Genomic DNA, 19,969 nt, shown 5'->3' with positions numbered 1-19,969 from the left:
CGTCAAGTTTGGAGCCGTTTTCAATTGGTCGTGGGGGGGGGGGGGGAATTCTGCCCTGAAGTCATTGGCTGGTCCAGGAAGTGGGTGGGGAAAGCGGAGGAAGGCATGGAGAGTGGGCGTTAGAGGCCGCGTACCTAATGGGAGAAAGACAGGTGCCTTCAAAGCGGGGGCCGGGCTGAAGTCATCTGCCAATGAAGACAGCCCCATGGCTGGTAGGGAGGAGCCGGGAAAGAGGGTCCACCCCTCTTCTTCGTTGGCCCTGTTATCGTTCCTCCCAGAGTGTCCAATAGTTTGGCGAGTGGGCGGTAACCGCTCCTAAGGCGTGTGAAACGGGGCGTAGCAGGCAGGCTTGGAACCTGGGCGCATCTTTCCACCTCCCTTGGGTCCTGGCCGGGCAGGCCGGTCCCTGTCTGTGAGCTGCACAGTCTTTCTCCAAGTGCCTGTGTTTGGCATATCTTTGAGACACAGAGGAAGGAAGAAAAGGAAGGAAGCAGGAGACGATGCCCCAAGTCACTGGCATCACGCATAGCTGAATTGGTTGGGAAGCGCCATGGAGGCATGGAGTATTTGTCCTGCTTCTGTGTGGTTACGTGACCGTGGGACAGTTATTCTCCTCTGCACCTCCATTTACCTGGTGTTGTGAGGACGCCGCAGAAGGTACAGATGAGAGTCCCTGTTCCCCTCCCACGGCTGCCTCCTAACGCCTACTGGTCCTTCAGATCTCAGCTCAGTGGTCTTTTCTAGCGGGAAAACTTCCCTGACCTCCCGTGCTGAGTGCTCACGTGAGCCCTGTTCGTTCGGATTTACTTTTGCATGTATACTGTCATTTTCTTAATTATTTGAATCTCCCCCTCCGGATTTTTGCATCCCCAGCGCTTAGCAGCAAGATGCACTCAGTAACCGTTTGCTGAATGAATACCTGGATGAATATGGGGAATGACTTGTGGTTGAAACTTGCTAGGCACTGGTGCTTTGGCAAACCAGGAGGCATTTGCCCTGGGTCACACAGTCAAGATGGGCAGTCATTTCTGCCCATCTCCTCTAGGTGGAGGAAAGTAAGATAAATCCAAGGGAAATGCAAGTGAGAACTGCATCAGAATCGCCCGTGGCAAGGCAGGCAATGCTTGTAAAAACGCAGTGCTCTTAGGCCCACACAGATCTGGGGAGTGAAGCCTAGGGATCTGTATTTTTATAAACTTCCTGGGTGATCATTAGAGGTTTTTTGGGTTTTTAAAAAAATATTTATTTATTTATTTGGTTGCACCAGGTCTTAGTTGCGGCAGGCGGTCTCCTTAGTTGCGGCTCGCCAGCTACTTAGTTGTGGCATGTGAACTCTTAGTTGCGGCATGCACATGGGATCTAGTTCCTTGACAAGGGATCAAACTCAGGCCCCCTGCATTGGGAGCACGGAGTCTTATCCACTGGACCACCAGGGAAGTCCCTTGTTAGAGTTTAAGAAATATTGGTCCAGAAGACCCTTGTTATTCAAAGTGTGGTCCCTGTTGTAAATCAACTATACTTCACCTAAAACAAACAAACAAAAACAACAAAGTGTGGTCCCTGGATGGAGCAGGGCCTTTTAGGTTTCTCAGGAATCACCTGGGGATTTGTCAAATGCAGATTCTGATTCAGGAGGTCCCAGATCCTGCTTTTCTAACAGATTACCAGGCGGTGCTGACGGTCCACAGTCCATACTTTGAGTAGCAAGGGTCCACAGCAGCGGTTCTCAAATTTGGTTGCATGTGAGAATCACCTGGGGGCTTAAAAAAAATCCAGATACCCAGGCCTTGCCCTAGACTGATTAAATAAGGGTTTCTCAGGATGGGAACCAGACATTCGTAATGAAAATTCCTGAGATGATTCCAACATGCCACTAATCTGATAAGAGGATTTTCTAGAGCAGTGGTTTTCAAAGTGTGGTCCCTGCATCAGCAGCATAAACACCACCTGGGAAGTTGTTAGAAAGTCGCGTTTTTGAGCCCCACCGTAGACCAACTGAATCGGAAACCCGGGCCCTGTAACCCGTTTTTTTTTTTTTTTTTTTTAATAAATTTATTTATTTATTTATTTTTGGCTGAGTTGGGTCTTCGTTGCTGTGCGCGGGCTTTCTCTGGTTGCGGCGAGCGGGGGCTACTCTTCGTTGTGGTGTGCGGGCTTCTCATTGGGTGGCTTCTCTTGTTGCGGAGCACAGGCTCTAGGTGCGCGGGCTCAGTAGTTGTGGCTTGTGGGCTCTAGAGCACAGGCTCAGTCGTTGTGGCGCACGGGCTTAGTTGCTCCCTGGCATGTGGGATCTTCCCAGACCAGGGCTCGAACCCGTGTCCCCTGCATTGGCAGGCGGATTCTTAACCACTGCGCCACCGGGGAAGCCCTGTAACCCGTTTTAACAGTCCTTCCAGGCAATTCTGAGGCATATGGAACTTGGAGAAACTCTAAGAGTATTCGGGACTGCAGGGCCAGGTGACTCCGATTCCTTCTTGAGATTCACCCTCCACCGTTTGATTCAGTCTGGCCAGGGGAGATGGGGACTCTGAAGAGTTGCGGACAGACGGCCCTTCCCTGGCACCCCCAGAGACAGACATCAGCAAAGGTCATCACTTTTAAGCAAGGCGGACCTAAAGTTCAGGGATAAATCTGGGGAAACAGTTATGTGACCTGGGGTAATCTGGCCTTTGGAAAGAACCTCCCTGGTGTGCAGACTCTTTTCATGTGAGGGAGGGGAGAGATTCAGAGAGGGGCTCTGAGGTCCAGAGACAGAGCCCTGGGCTGAGGGAGGGACTGGGGACCGGAGACACACACAGAGCCCCTAGTGGTGATGGGGGAGTCCCAGAGAGAGGAACAGAAAGAGAGAGATCTCAGATAGGACCCAGTGAGCCAGAAAGAGACCCAGGGAGAAAGCTCAAGCTAGAGAGGCATCGCTCCCCCGGGGCTGGTCCTCCTGGGTAATTAAGAGAAGTGCTGACCGTGCAGGTAAGTGAGCAGCTGTGAAGCCCATCTCCCAGCACGGGGTAGGCTACCCCTGGCGGCACGGCACTCTCCTTACCTGGCAGGAACTTCCATAGCCCTGAGTCCCTGCCAGGGCTGGGCACCTGTCTGCCCCACCCCGCCGGGGCTTGGCACACCAGGGTGGGAGGGGGAGTCCTCAGCAAACACTGGACAGAATAACAAAAGTGCCCCGTCGTGGGGCCCTGACGGTGAGCCCAGTGCTAAGTGCTTCCTGGGCATCTTTTATGTCCTCACAGGTGCGCCTGGTGGTTGAAGTGTGGAGGCTTGGAAGGCGGCAGAGGCCAACTGCATGAGATGCCACGACCACCCAGGGCGGCCTGCATTGAAAGCTGGGGCGTCAGAACGACCGGGGTTCTCTAAGGGGGCTGGAGATGGAGAGGGCTCTTCTCTTCCCGGGACTGCACAATGAGGAAGTGAGAGGCCCGGGGTTGGATCCAGATTCCAGGGAGCCCAAGCTCTGTCCCCCAAAACCCCGTAGCTCTGACTCCTCAAATCGCCCAGGTGTTTGACAAACGATCACTCGTCAAGGACAGATCCTGATAACGTGCTTTTAATTGCACTTATTCCAAAGGTATTTCCTTTCCCGGTTAAAATAAAAAGGAGGTGTGATGAAGGCGGGCTGTGTGTTTGAGCGGGGCAGCGATCTCTGTGCTCCGGGGCCGGGCCTTCTCCTGTGCCTCGCCGGACAGTCCCAGCACCGGCCAGCACGGGGCGGCTCTCCTTGCCGGAACCTCCCAGCCCCATCCGATCCCTTCAGAGAGGTGGGGCCTCTGTGTCCCTTCAGCGGGAGAAGGCCCAGGGCGCCGCCCCTCAGGTAGACATGATGCCGCTCTTCTCACCCTTGACCTTGAGGAACTCGGCCATGCTGGAGAAATACTTCTGGTTGGCCTCAGCCACCTTCTTCTCCGCTGCTTGTGGGTTCACAATCTCCAGGCCCTGGGCAGGTGGGGGAGATGGGATGGGATGGGGTGGGGAGACGGGCCTGGGCCCTAACAATGCCCCCCGCCCAGCTCCCCCAGCTCCCAGTGAAGGAATCATGAAATGTCAGGGGCCCACGGGCCCTTCCCAGTGGTCCTTGGGCTCTGGGCAAACATGTGGACAGTCTGCCAGCCCCCAAATCTCCCCCACCTTGGGAGATTCTGACTCTGGGGGCCGGGGGGTGGGGGAAGAGGGGAGGATCTGGGCATCTGCATTTTTAGCAGGTTCCCCAGGAGATTTTAAAAACACCACCATTGGAGAACAGCTGATCCTGTTCGGTTCCTGAATAAAGAAACTGAGTCCCAGAAGTACGTGGCTTGCCTGCAGTCCCAGCACAAATTGCACCAACCCCACCGAGGATTTAACGACCAGCTCTGGGGACCCGACGTGTGGCAGGCATTGTTGTGAATGTTTTACACACGGTGATTCTCATCTTCTCGCTGAGGCCTCCCTTGGAGGCTCCCCATCTCCCTTAGTCCTTTCAGTCTCCAGCACCTTCCACCTTCCAACACACTATGTATCTTAGTTATCTGTCCCCCTGCCACCCCCTAAGCTCTGGGAGGGCAAAACTTCCTGTGTGTTTTGTGGCTCCGTCCCGGCGCCTGCGACAGCGCTCGGAATTTAGCAGGCATTCAGCAGACACCTGCCGACGGAGGGAATGAGCTCGCACTCCTCAGATCCCAAGGGCCACACTAGCGCTGTCTGGTGGCTGAATACACCGAGGCACGGACCCGACAGGTGGGTGACCTGCCCTGGCTCCATCCTGTGCTCTGGGGGCCGGCTGGGGTCCCGACTGCCCAGCCCACCTACCTAGGACCTTTCCTGTGCGGGGCGCTGAGGTGGCCCCAGCCACGCGGCTCTCGGAAGGTGGGGACCCAGAGCCTCAGGGAGGGACTGAGCCTGCTCGAGGTCAGAGACCAGCTGGTCCCCGGTAACTTCACCGAGTGCAGGGAACCCAGATACGCCCTTCAGGGGCTTCATCGGTGCCCACTCCCCCCACGGCAGCCCTGAGCGGGGCCCTGTCGTGTGCTCCTTCCGCAGCGAGGCAGCTGAAGCCCAGGAGGGGAAGGGGTTCTCCCTGGGCCTCCTGACCCCAGCGGGGCCGGCACCTGGAGCGGGGTGAAGGCCACGCTGGAAGCAGTCCCCGAGGAGCGGTCGCGGATGGTGGACTTCCCGCCGTACACCACGCTCTGCTTCTGTAGGGTCCGCTGTGGGGAGGGCCGGGGAGGTGCAGACTGTGGCTGGGGCCCACGCGCCCGAGCCCGCCGCCCCTCACCCTCAGCCCCCGCCCCCGCCCCCGCCCGCGGCCGTACCTGCAGCGTCTTGGAGATCCTGGCTTTGGTGGCCTCGTTCACCTGTGTCTGCCGCACCCGCCCGCTGCCCGACTTGCCCAGGTGGCCCAGGCTGAAGCCCAGGTCCTCCTGGTAGGCGTCCTCCTCGATCTGGTGGGAGGGGAAGGCGTCCTGTGTCAGCTGCCTCCTCGGTCAGCTAGAGGCCCAGGCATCCACCCCATCAGCCGGCCCTATTCAGTCACCTACTGGGCCCCGAGTGCAGTGAGCCTTGCTGGGGCCCCAGCAAGGAAGTCAGGCCCCGTTACTGCTCCCTGAGCTCACAGTTGAGAGGGGCCGTGCGTGTGCGTGTGCGTGTGTGTGTGTGCGTGTGCGTGCGTGTGTGTGGGGTGTAAGAACTGAAATGGGTTTCACTGATGAAACGGCATCTGAGCTAGTTCTTGCAGGATCAGTAGGGTGATGCTCGGGTAACAAGAGCCTGGCAGGGGTGGAGCCTGGGGAAGCGCGTGTACAGCAGGGCGGGAGAGGGAAGGGGGAGGGACGAGACTGGGGAGGGACGAGACTGAACAGCCTCCAGATCCTGCGTGGATGGGAAGCCTGGGGCGAGGGGGGCCGGTGCCGGGTGGATGGGGCGGGGAGAGACTGGAGGCCGGGGTGGGGGGGACCAGGGCGGAGGCTAAGGTGTTGTCCCGGATCTGGGGGGCGGGGGGGGCATGGCCACAGATGGAGAGAAAGGAATGCAGCAGGGGGCGGGGGCAGAGCGGGGTGGGCTCTGACCTCCCCGAAGCTCATGCGGTTGGCCTGCTTCCGGATCTCCGTCAGCCCCAGCCGCTCCTTCATCTTGCGGTACCTGGGGACAGGGCAGGGGGTCAGCTGAGAGGGTGCAAGCCTCTTCCCTTCCCATTCCGTCCCGGCCCGACTGGTCCCCGGGCCCCACCTGCGGCCGCCTCGCTTCTTACGCTGCCCGTCGAGGGGCGCGGGCAGCGGCTTCACCTGCTTCACGGGCGGCGGCTCCTGCCACTTGTCGAACTTGCGCTCGATCTCATCCTTCAGCTCGTAGCCCACCTGGGGAGGACGGGGTGGGGGTCCTGCAGCTGCTCCCTCGGGCCTGGCCTGTCCGCCCGGCCCCCCCGTTCCCACGCGGCCCTGGAGGACCTCGACCCTCTGGGCTCTGCGGGTTTAAGTCGCACCTACCACGCGATGCTCCCACACTGTATCTCGGCTCAGCCCTCTCCTCTCAACGCTGTGCCCCACAGGCAATGGCCCAAACAGAGCTCCCGCGCCCGCTCCCCACCCTCCGCCCCAGCTCTCCTCAGGTCAGTCAGTGGCGATGCCCTGGAGTCGGTAACACCCCGAGAATCCCGCCAGGCTCTTCCTTCAGGAAGGACCCCAAATCAGCCCCCTTTCAGCACCCCCACTGAGGCCAAGCTCTCCCCAGGGTGCAAGGCTGCACGTGATCTGCCCCCATCCCGCCAGCCTCCTCTCCCCGGAGCTCGCTGTGCTCCAGCCTCAGGGCCTGTGCACCGACCGTTCCCTCTGCTTGAGACACCCTTCCCCTCAGCATCCACGGGACTCGCATGCTAACTGCACTCAGGTCTATGTTAAACCCTCACCTCCTCAGAGAAGCCCTCCCTGAGTTCCAGGTTAATCAGTCTCACCTCCCTCACCACCCCCAATGCCCCGCATCTGTCTTCCCAGCCTTTACTCAGCACCACTGGACACACGGCAGATCTACCACTTGTGTCTTCTCGGCCCGCCCCCAGCCAGAATGGAGATGCCACGGAGGCAGGGCTTTTGTCTGTGCGGTTCACTGCTGTACCCCCAGCATCCAGGCCAGTGGTCAGAGAGAGACTGAACCCCTGAACCCACAGTGCCAGGGTGGGTGCTTGGAAAACAATAATGCACAAGACAGAAAACATCTACTCTCCCAGAACAAGTCCGCCAAGGCACACAGGTTGATGGAATAATTACGTGAACAATGACAGTGCCGGTAGAGGGGACAGATCCTGGTGTAGTAGGCAAATAAATACCTCCCCCTCCCCCAAAGGTGTCCACAACCAACTCTCTGGTCCCTGTGAATGTGTCACTTTACCTGACAAAAGGGACTTTGCAAATGTGACTGGGCTAAGGATCTGGAAACGGGGAGAGGGTGCCTTAGATGATCAGTGTGGACCCAGTGTAATCACTGGGTCCTTAAAGGAGTCAGAGGAGATGTGAGGACAGAAGCAGAGTCAGAGAGAGCTGGGAAGATGCTACGCTGGCTTTGAAGATGGAGGAAGGGGCCACAAGCCAAGGGACGCGGGCGGCCTGTGGAAGCTGCAAGAGGCAGCGGAGCCATCCTCGCCTTGAGCCTCCGGAAGGAACGAGCCCTGCCAACACCTTGATTTCAGCCCAGGGAACCTGCCGTGGACGTCTGACCTACAGAACTCTAAGACAGGAACCGTGTGTTGCTTTAGGCCACTAAACTTGCGGTAATCTGTCACAGCAGCAGCAGCGAGAAACTCGTACAGCAGGGGGAGGGGACGCTGACCTCGGCGGGGGGCCACGACAAACACCCCCGCCTCTGCCCTGTTAGGACAGCGCTCGCTGTGGCGGGTCCTCTGTTGACAGCTCTCCCTGAGACAGACCACGTACCACCCGGACAGACGCCGCCCGCCCCTCACCTTCCCCTCCGTGCTCTCATGGAAACTGTCCACTCGGGCTGCCAGCGTGCACTTGGCAGCCACCAGCCGGGCCGCCTTCCGCCGGAGATCCTGGAGCAACGGACAGGAAGGCAGAGTCAGTGTGAGGGTGCAATCAGATCCCCGCGTTTCCACAGCTCTAGCCACCGTGTCAGCATTTTACCTTTACCGCTATCGCCTTACTGCAATAACGTGTTATAGTAACAAATTATCAGTCAGTGATAATAACCTACTTCCCCGTTTGCACAGAAGACTGAATTGCATTACTACAGATGGAAGATTATCAAATATGGAGAAAATACCTACATTATGATTAAAATTTAAAACATCCATCTGTGTATCACCAAAAATGGTGTCATGTGCCATGAAAGGTAGGGGCTGAGTTCTGAGAAACACCAAGATGGTTACCTGTCACACCCACAGCCCCAAGTCTCGATGACTAGTAGTAATGGTAGTGGTAGCAATAATAATAATGATAAGAAGAATAACAGTAACAATAATAACATAGTAAGCCAGCAGCAGCTAGGCGTAGAGGAGAATTTAACCCTGTCCTAAGAAGTTTGGCCTTGGCCCTGGCTCCTGGGTGGTGATCTGTGCTGGCAGGGGCCTGGGTAAGCCAGAGAACAGCGCTGTGACTTAGGGTGGGGTCTCTGAGTCACGGGGTCCCAGCCATGTCTGTGCCCCCGAGCCTCGGCAGAGACTGAGCCCCGAGGCCCCGCTGGGCTTCCCGGCGGCGCCTGTGCGCACTGTCTCAGGCGGCGCCGCGTTCGGGACTTCTGGCGCCTGCCCTCGTGCCTTCCCCTCGGCTAGCGTTACTCTGGGTGCCCTCACTCTGATAAACCGTAACCCTGTGTGGATCAGCTCAAGGTAAGCTCTGTGAGTCCTTCTAGTGGCCACTGAACCTGACCGTGGTGTTGGGAACCCCGAACTCACAAGCTTAACGCTTCCGTTGCTTTTTACGTGCGAGGCCTGATGTCAAGGTGTTTCGTACGAGTGAGCCCTCGTCTCGACCCCATGAAGCAGGTTCAGTTCACCCCACTTACAGACGGGGAGCCTGAGGGGGGGCCAGAACTCCAACCTGGCCTATCAGCTCCAGCGCCCTTGTTCGGTACACCCTGTGTGGCCCATCCTCCAGGGTCCTGACCCCTGTCGTCAGCAGTGACCCCTGGGACCCGGGGAGCAGCAGGGGGCGGGGGGTGCCCTTTGGGGCACAGCATAAGGTTCCAAGGGGGGTGGGACTCACCGGGGGCAGGGACTGCACGATGTCGCTATGGTAGATGTAGCCGGTGTGGGGCAGCACTGAGGTGGATGAGAAGCCGGACAGCGTCTTGCGCTGGGCCCCGAGCAGCATGATGTTGCAGGCGGGCATCTTGGAGAGGTTGGTCAGGCCACCGGCCACCCCTGCAGCGGGAGGGAGGGAGGGAGGGGGTCAGAAGGAGCGAGGGCATTTGTCTGGGGGCTCACCGTGCGCTGCACCTTCACAGGAGTTTCTGCTTGGAGCCCCGAGGCGGCCCCGCCAAGGAGGGCCGCCGTGTCCCACCTCCGAGAGGGATTTGGAGGAGGCTCAGAGAGGTGAAGCCACTTGCTAAAGGTGCACAGGGAGCAAACTGGCCCAGCAGGAACTGGACCCACGTCTGCGAAGCCACACAGGCCCTGCTCTGTGCCTTGGAGTGGTTTTCAGCACGCTGGAGGCTCGTGACGACAGGGCCCGGGTGTGCACCACCTCTGGGCTCCCTTGAGCGTGTCTGCGGGCGTGGGGGAGGGGACGAGGAGCTGCAGGTAAATACTGTAAGTAGTTCCACCTCTGAGGCGGGACCGCTGTGGGCAGGGCCCTGTGCTGGGCGCTTTTAAGGATTAGGTAAATGGTCTCATCACACACACGAGTTCTTGAAACAAGCCTCCAACACCCGTGCGGGAGCAGAACAGCCCCCATGGTCACTGACATCACCATCCCCGGAACCTGCAACTACAGTGCCACATGCAGCCAAAGGGACTCTGCAGATACGAGCAAGTTAAGGACCCCGAGAAGGGGAGATTATCCTGGAGGATCCTGGTGGGCTCAAGGTAATCACGAGGGTCCTTAAAAGTGGGAGAGAAAAGCAGAATCAGAGTGGCGCAAGAGGAGACTTTCAAGACAGAGGAAGGGGCCACGAGCCAAGGGATGCAGGTGCCCCTGGAAGCTGGAAAAGGCAGGGAAACGGCTTCCTCCCCTGACCCACCATAGAGGACCGCAGCCCTGCCGACACTTTCATTTTAGCCCCGTGAGGCCCACAGTGGACTTCTGACCTCCACAACTGTCGGATGATAAACTGCGTCGTTCAAGCCTCTTGGTTCGTGGTCATTTGTTACAGCAGTCACAGGAAACCAGCACAACCCCCAATCGCCACTGGGGAAACTGAGGCACGTGACACCATTTGCCCAAAGATGTGAGGTCAGCGAGGGGGGAAGCAGGATCCACACCCGAGCTTATCCTTCCCCGACACCACTGCTTCTACCTGCAACTCTGCACACACCTGCCCCCAAGACCGTGTTATGCGCTGAACTGTGTCTCCCCCCCAAATTCACACATTGAAGTCCTAGCCCTCCCCTCCCCACACCTCAGAATGTGACTGTATTTGGAGACAGGGTCTTTAAAGAGGTGATCAGGGACTTCCCTGGTGGCGCAGTGGTTAAGACTCAGCGCTCCCAATGCAGGGGGCCCAGGTTCGATCCCTGGTCAGGGAACTAGATCCCACATGCATGCCGCAACTAAGGAGCCAGCGAGCTGCAAATAAGGAGCTGGTGAGCCGAAACTAAGGAGCTGGCGAGCCGCAATTAAGGAGCCCGCCTGCCACAACTAAGACCCAGCGTGACCAAATTAAAAAAAAAAAAAAAAAAAAAAAGGTGATCAAGGTGAAATGATGTCACAGGATGGGCCCTAATCCAATAGGACTGGTGCCCTTACGAGAGGAGGAGACTAGGACACAGTCACACGTGGAGGGAAGACCACATGAGGACGTAGTGAAAAGGTGGCCATCTACACACCAAGGAGAGAGGCCTCAGAAGGAACCAGCCCTGCTGATGCCTGATCTCAGTCTCCCAGCCTCCAGACTGTGAGAGGATAAACCTCAGTTGTTGAGGCCCCCCCCCCCCCGGTCTATGGTACTTTGTTCCAGCAGCCTGAGCTGACTAATGCGGCTGCTTTATCCAACCCCCCCAGGAAGTGCTGCTCGGCGGAAGGGGCCAGGAGCCTGAGGGGGCACCCTGAGGCCGCGGAGAGCCCCCGAGGAGGGCGGGGCCCGCTGTTCAGCCCTAACACGCTGCCAGCGCCGGTGCCCCCACTTGTGGAGGACACTGAGGCTCAGAGAGCTGACTTTACTACTGCCAGGCGGCCCCGTGGGCCCGTGGCAGAGCTGGGAGCTGCTGGGATGCCCAGCCTGTCCACCAGCCACGCCGCCTCTCCCCTTTGTGGCTCGTCTGGCCCCAGCTCTGCCGGGGATGCGGGCGCTGACCCGGCTCAGGGCCCCCATCCTTTCTCCGTGTCTGTGTGAAGAGCAAGCTGGCCGACCTCTGTGGCCTCCAGGAGAGATGAGAGGGTGGGGGCGAGGGGACATGGTCCCGGGGCCCCAGGGCCAGATCCCCATTTTACAGAAGAGGAACAGACTTCCCCAAGGTCACACGGCCCGCGGGGCCGTCGCTGCGTGGGCACGGGCCTCACCCATGATCTTGGCGGCGGTGGACGCCCCGATGATGATGGAGAGGTTGGGCGCGATGAAGGACATGCGCGACTCCACGTACTCGTAGATCCGGTGCTTGGAGGCATTGAGCTCCAGCGCCATGTCGCAGGCCTCCTCCAGCCGTTCCAGCTCCTCCTCCGACAGCTGCTGCCTGCGGGGTGGGGGCGGGGTGGGGGTGAGGCTGGGACGGACCCGACCGTCGAGCTTCAGCAGGTCCCGTCTGAGCGGCCCGGGAGCCCGCGTCCTCCCAGCTGTGTGTGTGTGCGCACACGCGTGTGCAGCTTCACCACAGTTATCGCTCCCGCCGGCCCTGAGGCCTGGAAGCCGGGGCTGCCGGGAACCAGTCCTCGGTGGCACCACCTCACTGCCCAGTCCTCTCTCCATCTCGGGGAGGCGCCCCTGCCCAGGCCATGCCAGAGCCGGGCCTCTGCAGGCACTCCCTCTGCCTGAAACGCTCTCCCGCCGAGGCCCCCCACACCCTGCGGGCCTCAGCCTTGCTGGCCACCCCGGCCCAACACCCTGCCGCTTCCCTCGGAGCACGGTCACCGCTGCGATCAACCGTTCCAGAGCTCTGCTCTGGGGTGACAGATGTCCCCTTCTCCTAGGCACAGCATGGACGCCGGAGGGGCAGGTGGCGAGCCGGCGTTCACCCCAGCGAGGGGATGACACGCCAGAGACGGACACTTCTAACTACGGGCCCGCCCCTTGCCTCACCCTCGAAACCCCGGGCGCGGCTGGCTTCTCACGCCCGGGGAGCCCCGAGCCCAGCACGGTGCCTGGCTTGCGAGCCCAAGTGCCCTAGCCCCCGAGACTGACGGCCATGCCGCTGGCCCGGACGCCGCGCGCACCCCTGGGTGGTGGAGGCGGTGACGCTGACGACCATGATGGTGGCGTTGGTCAGGATCTGCTGCAGGTTCTCATTGTTCTTGCACTTGTCCAGGCTGTTGCCCAGCTCCTGGGGGGCGAGAGGGCGGGACAGGGGCCTGGGACTCGGGAAGCTCTAGAGCCTCTCGTGCTCCTGCACCCCACCCCCATCCGTTCCCGGGGCACTCCCCTGCCTCCCCCACTCCTGGCAACTCCGCTGCTCAAAGGATCCACACCGTCTGCCCCGTGCGGGCTGACCCGGAAGCAGAGCCGAGCACATGGGCCACCCACGGAAGACCCGCTGCCGCCACAGGCCTGCGGCCCGTGGCCACTCAGAGTGCGGGTCTGACCACGTCACTTCCCTATGTGGGCATCCCCTGCCACCGCCCCCACCCGCCCCTGGACTCACGGGGGGCCCTGTGCACTGGTGACCCCGCCTTCACTTTCCCGTAAGACCCGGAGCCTCTGCAACTCGCCTCCTCGCCTCCTCTCTTGTTCCCTGAATGCACCAGGGCCTGTTGCCATCTCGGGGTCTTCGCACTTAGGACTGCTTCCCCGATTCTCATCCCGTCTCCAGCCAAAGGCTGAGCGAGGGGAGCCTTCCCCTTAGACCTGGGGGGTCCAAGAGCAGGGCCCCGCCTCCCCTTCACATTAGTGGCAGTCAGAGAGCCCCCTTCTTCCCATTTACCTTGACGGTGCGGATGTAATCCAGTGCATTGGGGACCAGAGACTCCAGTTCGGGGAATCGCTTCGAGTACTTATCCCGGATGAACTTATGGATGATGTCTAAGGGCGACAGGGCGGAGAGGAGCCCGATGAGGGGCAGGCAGACTCTGCTGGCTCTCCCAGTACCCATTTCCCCTTCGTCCTTCAGTAGCAAAACCCCTAATTATAGCTGGGCTCACGGACACGCAGCACAAAGCTACATTTCCCGGCTGCCCTTATGGCTGGATGCAGCCATGGGAGTTAGTTCTGATCTACAAGATGTGAGCTGAAGTCACATGTGCAACTTCCAGGCCACTCCCTCAAAGGAAAAAAATGTGCCCTCCTCTTCTCTCCCGTCTTTTTGCTGATGAGGATGTGGAGGTGATGGCTGGAGGTGGGCAGTCACCTTGTACCATGAAAACAGGTGGCAGATCAACGAGACAGAAAGAGCCTGGACTCCTCATCCAGACTTTCACATGAGAGGAAAATATGCTTCCTTCTCACGTAACCACTTGTTACAGGAGCTGAACCTGGATTCCAGCTAATACAGGGGCTTGGGGGCAGGACCCCGGGAAAGGCCAGCAGGGAAGACGGCCTGCGATCCTGCCTGCCCCTCCCTTGGGGATGGGAGGAGGCTGTGGGGGACACCGGGCAGGGCTGTCTCTGCTTGCCCTTCCCGGCACTCACTCAGCTCGTTCTCGATCTCCACCGTCAGGTTGTTGGCGTCCACGATGACCCGGTACTCGGGGGCCGCCTCCACCGGTCCCATCACTGTGAGGATGAGAAAGAGCCTGGTGTGGGTGTGTGTCTATGCACCCACCCCGTCCCAGATCCCACAGCTCAGGGAGACTGGGGATGCAGCTGGGGGGGGGGCAGGGAGGGGCTGAAGAGGAAACTGGGGGACAGGTTTGCCTATCTGCAAACCTCCCATCTCTCCCTCCAGGCCAGTCTAGACTTGACCCCATCTCACCCTGGACCTAAACCCCCCTGGGGCTCACCACACCCTTAGACTAACAGCCCAGCTACCCAGAGCGATGTTTGAGGCCTCCCAAAAGGCTGGAAGCTCTGCGAGGACCAGCACCGGGTCTGCTTCCTGTGGCTGCACCCCGATGTGCCTGGCCCATTGCAGTCGCTCCGTGGACACTTGCTGATTCGGTGACTCCAGTCTGGTCTCTGCACCTTCCTGGCCCCATCCTCTCATCACACCCCCGCTTTATTTCATTCCAGCCATTAACGGACTGATTACAGTGCCCTGAACACTTGGCCTGCTTCACTCTTCTCTTGGCCTTTGAATATGCTGTTCCCTCTCCCTGGTACATCCCTTCCTCGTGTCTGTTTCTGGAAAACCCTTCAAGCTCTGACAATAACAACGATAATGACGATGATGACAGTATTATCACGAGCAACTGACACACACAGGACGTACTGGGCATACGACACTGTTATAAGTGCCTTACGGGCATTAACTTATTTTATCCACCACCAGCCAGGGAGGCTGGTGTTAAATCAGGCCAACGTTGCAGAGAAGGAAATGGAGGGACGCGGCCTGATGCCACCGAGCCAGCAGATGGCAGAGCTGAGAGCTGACCCCTGAGTCTGCGCTCTGAATCCTGATGCCCAAATGCCTCTATGTCCTTCAGACTCACAAGGCACCTAAGAACCCCTCCCTCACCTTGCGGGAGGGGTCGGCTGTCTCCTCTGGGCTCCCGCCACACTCCCGCCACGTCCATTAGGCACCATCGCCACCCAGTTTTGAGGTGTTTCATGTCCACCGTCCCCACCAGACACGGGGTGTGACTGGGTCTGACTTAAAATCCCCGAGCCTGGCCCACACCAGGAAATGTCACTTTTATGATTCCCCGCGTCTCCCTGGCCTGGCATTTGAAACCCTGCAGGGTCTGGTGCCTTGCCAGCCTCCCCACCCCTGTGGATGTCCAAGGTTTTGCAGGTGCAGCTCTCTTTCCCTGGGCGCACCCCCCACCACCCCGTTCTTGGCCTGTCATGTGTATTCATGCTTCAAAGCCCAGCTGAGACGTCAGTTCTTCGCTGACCGCGGCAGGGTCAGCCAGCTCCTCCTGTGGCTCCCGAGTGTCCTGGGCTCCCTCCATCCCAGCAGGCGCCGCCCACCAGTAACTGCTCCGCCAGCCCCTGAGTGTTCTGAGAGCAGGGGCCCACACAGGCCTGGCCCCCAGGGAGCCTCAGGAAAACTTTAAAGAAAGTTTTAAAGGTTTAAAGTTTAACCCTGGTGGTGCAGTGGTTAAGAATCCGCCTGCCAAAGCAGGGGACACGGGTTCGAGCCCTGGTCCAGGAAGATCCCTCATGCCGCGGAGCAGCTAAGCCCGTGCTCCACAACAAGAGAAGCCACCGCAATGAGAAGCCCACCGCAACTGGAGAGAAAGCCCGCGCGCAGCAACGAAGACCCAACGCAGCCGACAAGTTAATTAATTTTTTTAAAAAAGAAAGGGTGGAACAAGTGAGTCTCCCTGAAACTCTGCTCTGACTACACCATTCCTGTGCCAAAAAGCTTCCCTTGGCTTCCCGCTGCCGAGGAATTCCACTCGAGAGCCACAGCTTTCCAAGAAAAACGGGGGTGATGACAGCATTGTCCTCTTAGAGCTGGTCTGAACACTCAACAGATAACCCAGCTTTGCCCAGAGTTAGAAGTGAGGAGAGACTTTAATAATTTTTATGGATACTTTTTTATGTTTTCATGGTTACTTTCTATTTACCAAACAATACTAGTTTTCCATCCACAGTAGCAATATCTTTCCTTCTTGGGTAAACTGAAGGAAAAAAGTATGTGGATTTAAAAATGTGAAATAATCAGTGTTTTACAGGTGTGGCAAAACTCTATAACTGATCAGGTTATCAATAAAGTTTGGGAAGCCTTGAGATAAATCCTATCACAATTAGCCAGCGCTCAGCACAGAGCAAGGAGCTGACACTTAAGAAGTGCCAGCTTTAGGGACTTCCCTGGTGGTCCAGTGGTTAGGACTCTGCGCTTCCACTGCAGGGGGCCCGGGTCTGATCCCTGGCTGGGGAATTAAGATCCCGCAGGCTGCGCAGCGCGGCCAAAAAAGAAAAAAGAAAACTTAAAAAAACGAAAGAAGTATCAGCTTTAGAATGCAGTACACTCTTGGGAGAGAAGGGGACTGGGCTGGGATGGAAGAGAAGAAGAGGGTTCTGGCAAAGGGTGAGAGGAAGAGCCAACTTCCAAAGTCACCAGCAGCAAAAGAGCCGAGGGGCCAGGCCGGAGAAGAGCCGGGGTGGGGGTGGGCGAGGGCGAGGGCGAGGGCGAGGGCGAGGGCGAAGGTACCTTCCGAAGCTTTGGCCTGCTTGCTGATATACTCCTCAATCTTCATCATGATCTCAGCGAACTGTCCGGGGAGGAGCGGAGAGTCAGAACCCGGGACTCTCCAGGCAAAGCAGCTGCTGCCTGTGTCACACCCCCCGGAGCTCCTCTCACCATCTTGCTGTCCCACAGCTTGGCGATGCTCTTGACCGAATCTCCGGAAAGATCCAGCTGGGTCTCCTCCTGCACATCCTCGATCGCCGGCTCCTCCTCTTCCTCCCCGTAGCTCCCTCCTTCCTCCTCTTCTGCCGCCTCCTCGAGGTCAGCTAGGAGCTCGTCGGCCAGAGACATCCCGAGGCCTGCGGGGAGGGCGAGTGGGGTCCCCGCTCATTACTGGGAGAGGCCTCCCCTGCCAGATGGCCCCGGTCCTTCTTGATCAGCCTCACCAGCATGCAGGCTCCACTAGGACAGGTACACTCTTTTGCTTTTTTCTCTAGCTCCTAACTGTGCCTGGCACGTAACAGATGCTCAATAAATACCTGCTGAATGAATCCATGAACCCACTTCCCAGAACCAGATGGTCTCCAGTCAAAACTCACACTACCCACCCTCCTCACCTTCACTTCACTGGACAAGACACTGCACACCCCTCACACCACCACTTCGCTAAGACTTAAAAGATACATCCCCTCCCTTGATAAGACCTCTCCTCACATCCTTTCCTTCCCCCCCTAGCAGAGGCCCCTCCCCACCAACTGTTGGGCCCCAAATGGGTGACAGACATCCTGCTCTCCTCAGCCATCAGGACAACCAGGCGGGGCCTAAAGTGTCTAGAGCCTCCAGGCCCATCACCGCGGGCTACGAGCAACTCCTCATCTACCCCAGGTGCTGTCCAAATATTAGTATTTTCGGTGAATCCCACGCAGTGGAAAAGGCTGCGAAGCACTACTCTACAAGGTACAATCCCCACCACTCTGTCCTCCCCAGTGCTTTGATTTTTTTTTAAATAAGAAACACTCCCTCTTCCTGTTCTTCTCCTCTTTCAATATGACAAATGTCGGGGGAAGGGGGGGAAGAATAAATGTGAGATTGGGATGGACATATACACACTACTATGTATAAAATAGATAACTAATAAGAACCTGCTGTATAGCAAAGGAACCTCTACCCAATACTGTGTAAGGACCTATATGGGAAAACAATCTAAAAAAGAGCGAATATATGTATAACTGCTTCACTTTGCCATACAGCAGAAAGTAACACAGCATTGAAGACCAACTATACTCCAATAAAAATTAAAAAAAAAAAAGACAAATGCAACATGTACACGCTACTATATAAAAAACAGGTAACCAACAAGTACCTACTGTACAGCACAGGAAACTATACTCAGTATTTTGTAATAACCTATAAGGGAAAAGAGTCTGAAAAAGAATAGATAGATATATATGTATTTGTATAACTGAATTACTTTGCTGTGCACCTGAAACTAACACAACATTGTAAATCAACTATAGTTCAGTAAAAAAATGAAATTAAAAAAGAAATTAAAAAACAGGGGAATTCCCTGACGGTCCAGTGGTTAGGACTTGGCGCTTTCACTACTGTGCCCCCGGGTTCAATCCCTGGCTGGGGAATTAAGATCCTGCAAGCTGTGTGGTGCAGCCAAAAGAATAAAGAAATAAAATAAAATTTACAAAAAGACAAACGGAGGCTGCAAACTTCCATGTCCGCAGAGGCTAAGTGGGTCACATAAGTGAGTGAAGCAGGCTGGGGGTTGGGCAACTGGAGAAGTGGAGCCTGGAGAGCTAGGGAATCATGCCTGATGATGAAAGCTCAGCTGACACGACGCTTCAGACACGCCCTGCCAGTGGGAACACGGGCTCCATGTTGCCAGGTTTTCTAATTTTTTTCAAGAAAAGTAAGAAAGTCAGAATTTTTATGTGTAACCTCCCAGCTTGAAAAGTTTCTTTCTAAGTGGCTAATTTAAACAGACCACCATGGCACAGGCCAAACTAAAACGATTACAGGAAAGATTTGGCCCTTGAGCTGCCCGTTTAGGACCCCTGGATGTTCAGTTGTCTCTGAGCTCAGTCTCCCCTCATACCCTCCTTTCTCCCTAAGATGCAATGTCCCCTTTATACTCACTTCTCTTTATAAGACACAGCTTTTCCTTGTAAACGCACCCACGTTATCTCACACACACCTTTCTCTAAAACTCTCGTTACTCTCGCTTTCTCTGAATAAGAGGAACTCTTCCTTTATTGGACATGATCTGCTCTCCATACATAAGACTCAAGTATCTCTTCTTATCCTCTCTTCTGTTTCCCCACTAAACTGTAAGCAAAACCAGGGGTGGTATCTGTCTGTTCACTGTTATATCTCCACCATCGAGCAGAATCTCAGCACGTTGTAGGTATTCAAGAAATACTGGGCAAATGAATGAATGAACTTTATTTAATCCTTATACCAACCACATTATGGTTTCCTTTCTCCGGCTCTCTGGATATATTATTTTTTCATCCCAAAGGTAAGGGCACAAACATTATTTCTTGCAGCGCGGATTATCTCTGACCCTGAGACTAGACCCTATCCCGCTGTTCTACATCCTATGAACCCCTTAGTTCACTTCAACACTTGAGATTCTCTAAATTTCTAACATTTTGTTTAATGTCCATCTTCCTCATTAAGCTTAAATTTTTATGAAAAGAGGGACCGTGTCCATTTTGTTCACTGCACACTATTTCCATCGCCCAGCGCAGCACCTGGCGCGGAGTAGGTACCACGACCTCGCTTGATGCCAGCCAACCTCTCCAGCCTCAGCCCCCGCCACTATCCCCCATGCCCCTGAATCCTTCTCACGCTTTTTTCGCTTACCAACTTCTTCTCCTCACTTTAGGTCTTCATTCCCTCCCTTTTTCCCAGCTCAACACCTCTTCATCCTTCAGTTCTCATATTCCAGCTCCCTGACCCACGCACCCCACTCTAGAGTAGATAGGTTGGTTGGTGATATACACCCCGCACGCCCCGTGTGTACCCTAAGGCACTTCACACATTTGTGATTATTTAAGTAATTACTTGATTAAGCCTGTCTCCCCAGGCACCATGCAAAGCGCCAAGAGGGCCGGGAACGATTTTTTGCTGCCGCTATATCCCCAGAGCCGTAACAATGTAGGAGCATTTGAGACCTTTGGGTAGTCGGTCTACGAAGGCCCGCCTTTCTCCTTACACACTTCCTCCCCCAGACCCAGGAAGCCAACCTCCCGCCCTTCCCTCGTCTCCATCACACTCACCTTTTCTCTTCTCGCACGATGGTTTGTAGAAAATTAGCTTCCCAGCAGCGGTCGACGCTCACTGATGACGTTTCACCCTTGCGTCGTCGTCGAAGCAAAGCTGCGCTCTGATTGGCCCCTGCACCGCGTCTTTCCTGGCTGCGTTTGG

The 19,969-nt window shown here is 56.7% G+C and overlaps 1 protein-coding gene across 1 annotated transcript; it reads right to left on the bottom strand.

Moving 5' to 3' along the window:
• Window positions 1-3,537: 3,537 nt before the first annotated feature.
• PRPF31 (pre-mRNA processing factor 31) lies at window positions 3,538-19,918 on the bottom strand. Its single transcript, XM_061173834.1, has 14 exons — window positions 19,822-19,918; window positions 16,703-16,887; window positions 16,553-16,613; window positions 13,924-14,007; window positions 13,220-13,317; window positions 12,516-12,622; window positions 11,649-11,818; window positions 9,195-9,352; window positions 7,934-8,023; window positions 6,208-6,335; window positions 6,048-6,120; window positions 5,295-5,423; window positions 5,091-5,189; window positions 3,538-3,939 (listed from the first exon to the last, which is right to left on the bottom strand). The coding sequence occupies exons 2-14, from the start codon at window positions 16,877-16,879 to the stop codon at window positions 3,814-3,816; spliced, it is 1,500 nt and encodes a 499-aa protein (XP_061029817.1). The 5' UTR covers window positions 16,880-16,887; window positions 19,822-19,918; the 3' UTR covers window positions 3,538-3,813.
• Window positions 19,919-19,969: the final 51 nt, after the last annotated feature.

This window comes from Eubalaena glacialis, chromosome 18 (assembly GCF_028564815.1).
Source record: "Eubalaena glacialis isolate mEubGla1 chromosome 18, mEubGla1.1.hap2.+ XY, whole genome shotgun sequence".
Taxonomy (NCBI): domain Eukaryota; kingdom Metazoa; phylum Chordata; class Mammalia; order Artiodactyla; family Balaenidae; genus Eubalaena; species Eubalaena glacialis.
Note: the sequence above shows the minus strand (reverse complement) of the source record. Positions and strands in the feature narration are given on the sequence as shown.

Bases quoted from the DNA above. Each gene is read 5' to 3' on its own strand.
- PRPF31 (XM_061173834.1), bottom strand. From the start codon at position 16,879: ATGTCTCTGGCCGACGAGCTCCTAGCTGACCTCGAGGAGGCGGCAGAA. The intron at 11,819-12,515 runs GTGCGCGCGGCG...CCCACCCCGCAG, and splicing joins ACCGCCTCCACCACCCAGGG to GCAGCAGCTGTCGGAGGAGG. The intron at 9,353-11,648 runs GTGAGGCCCGTG...CTCCCGCTGCAG, and splicing joins CACCGCCGCCAAGATCATGG to GGGTGGCCGGTGGCCTGACC.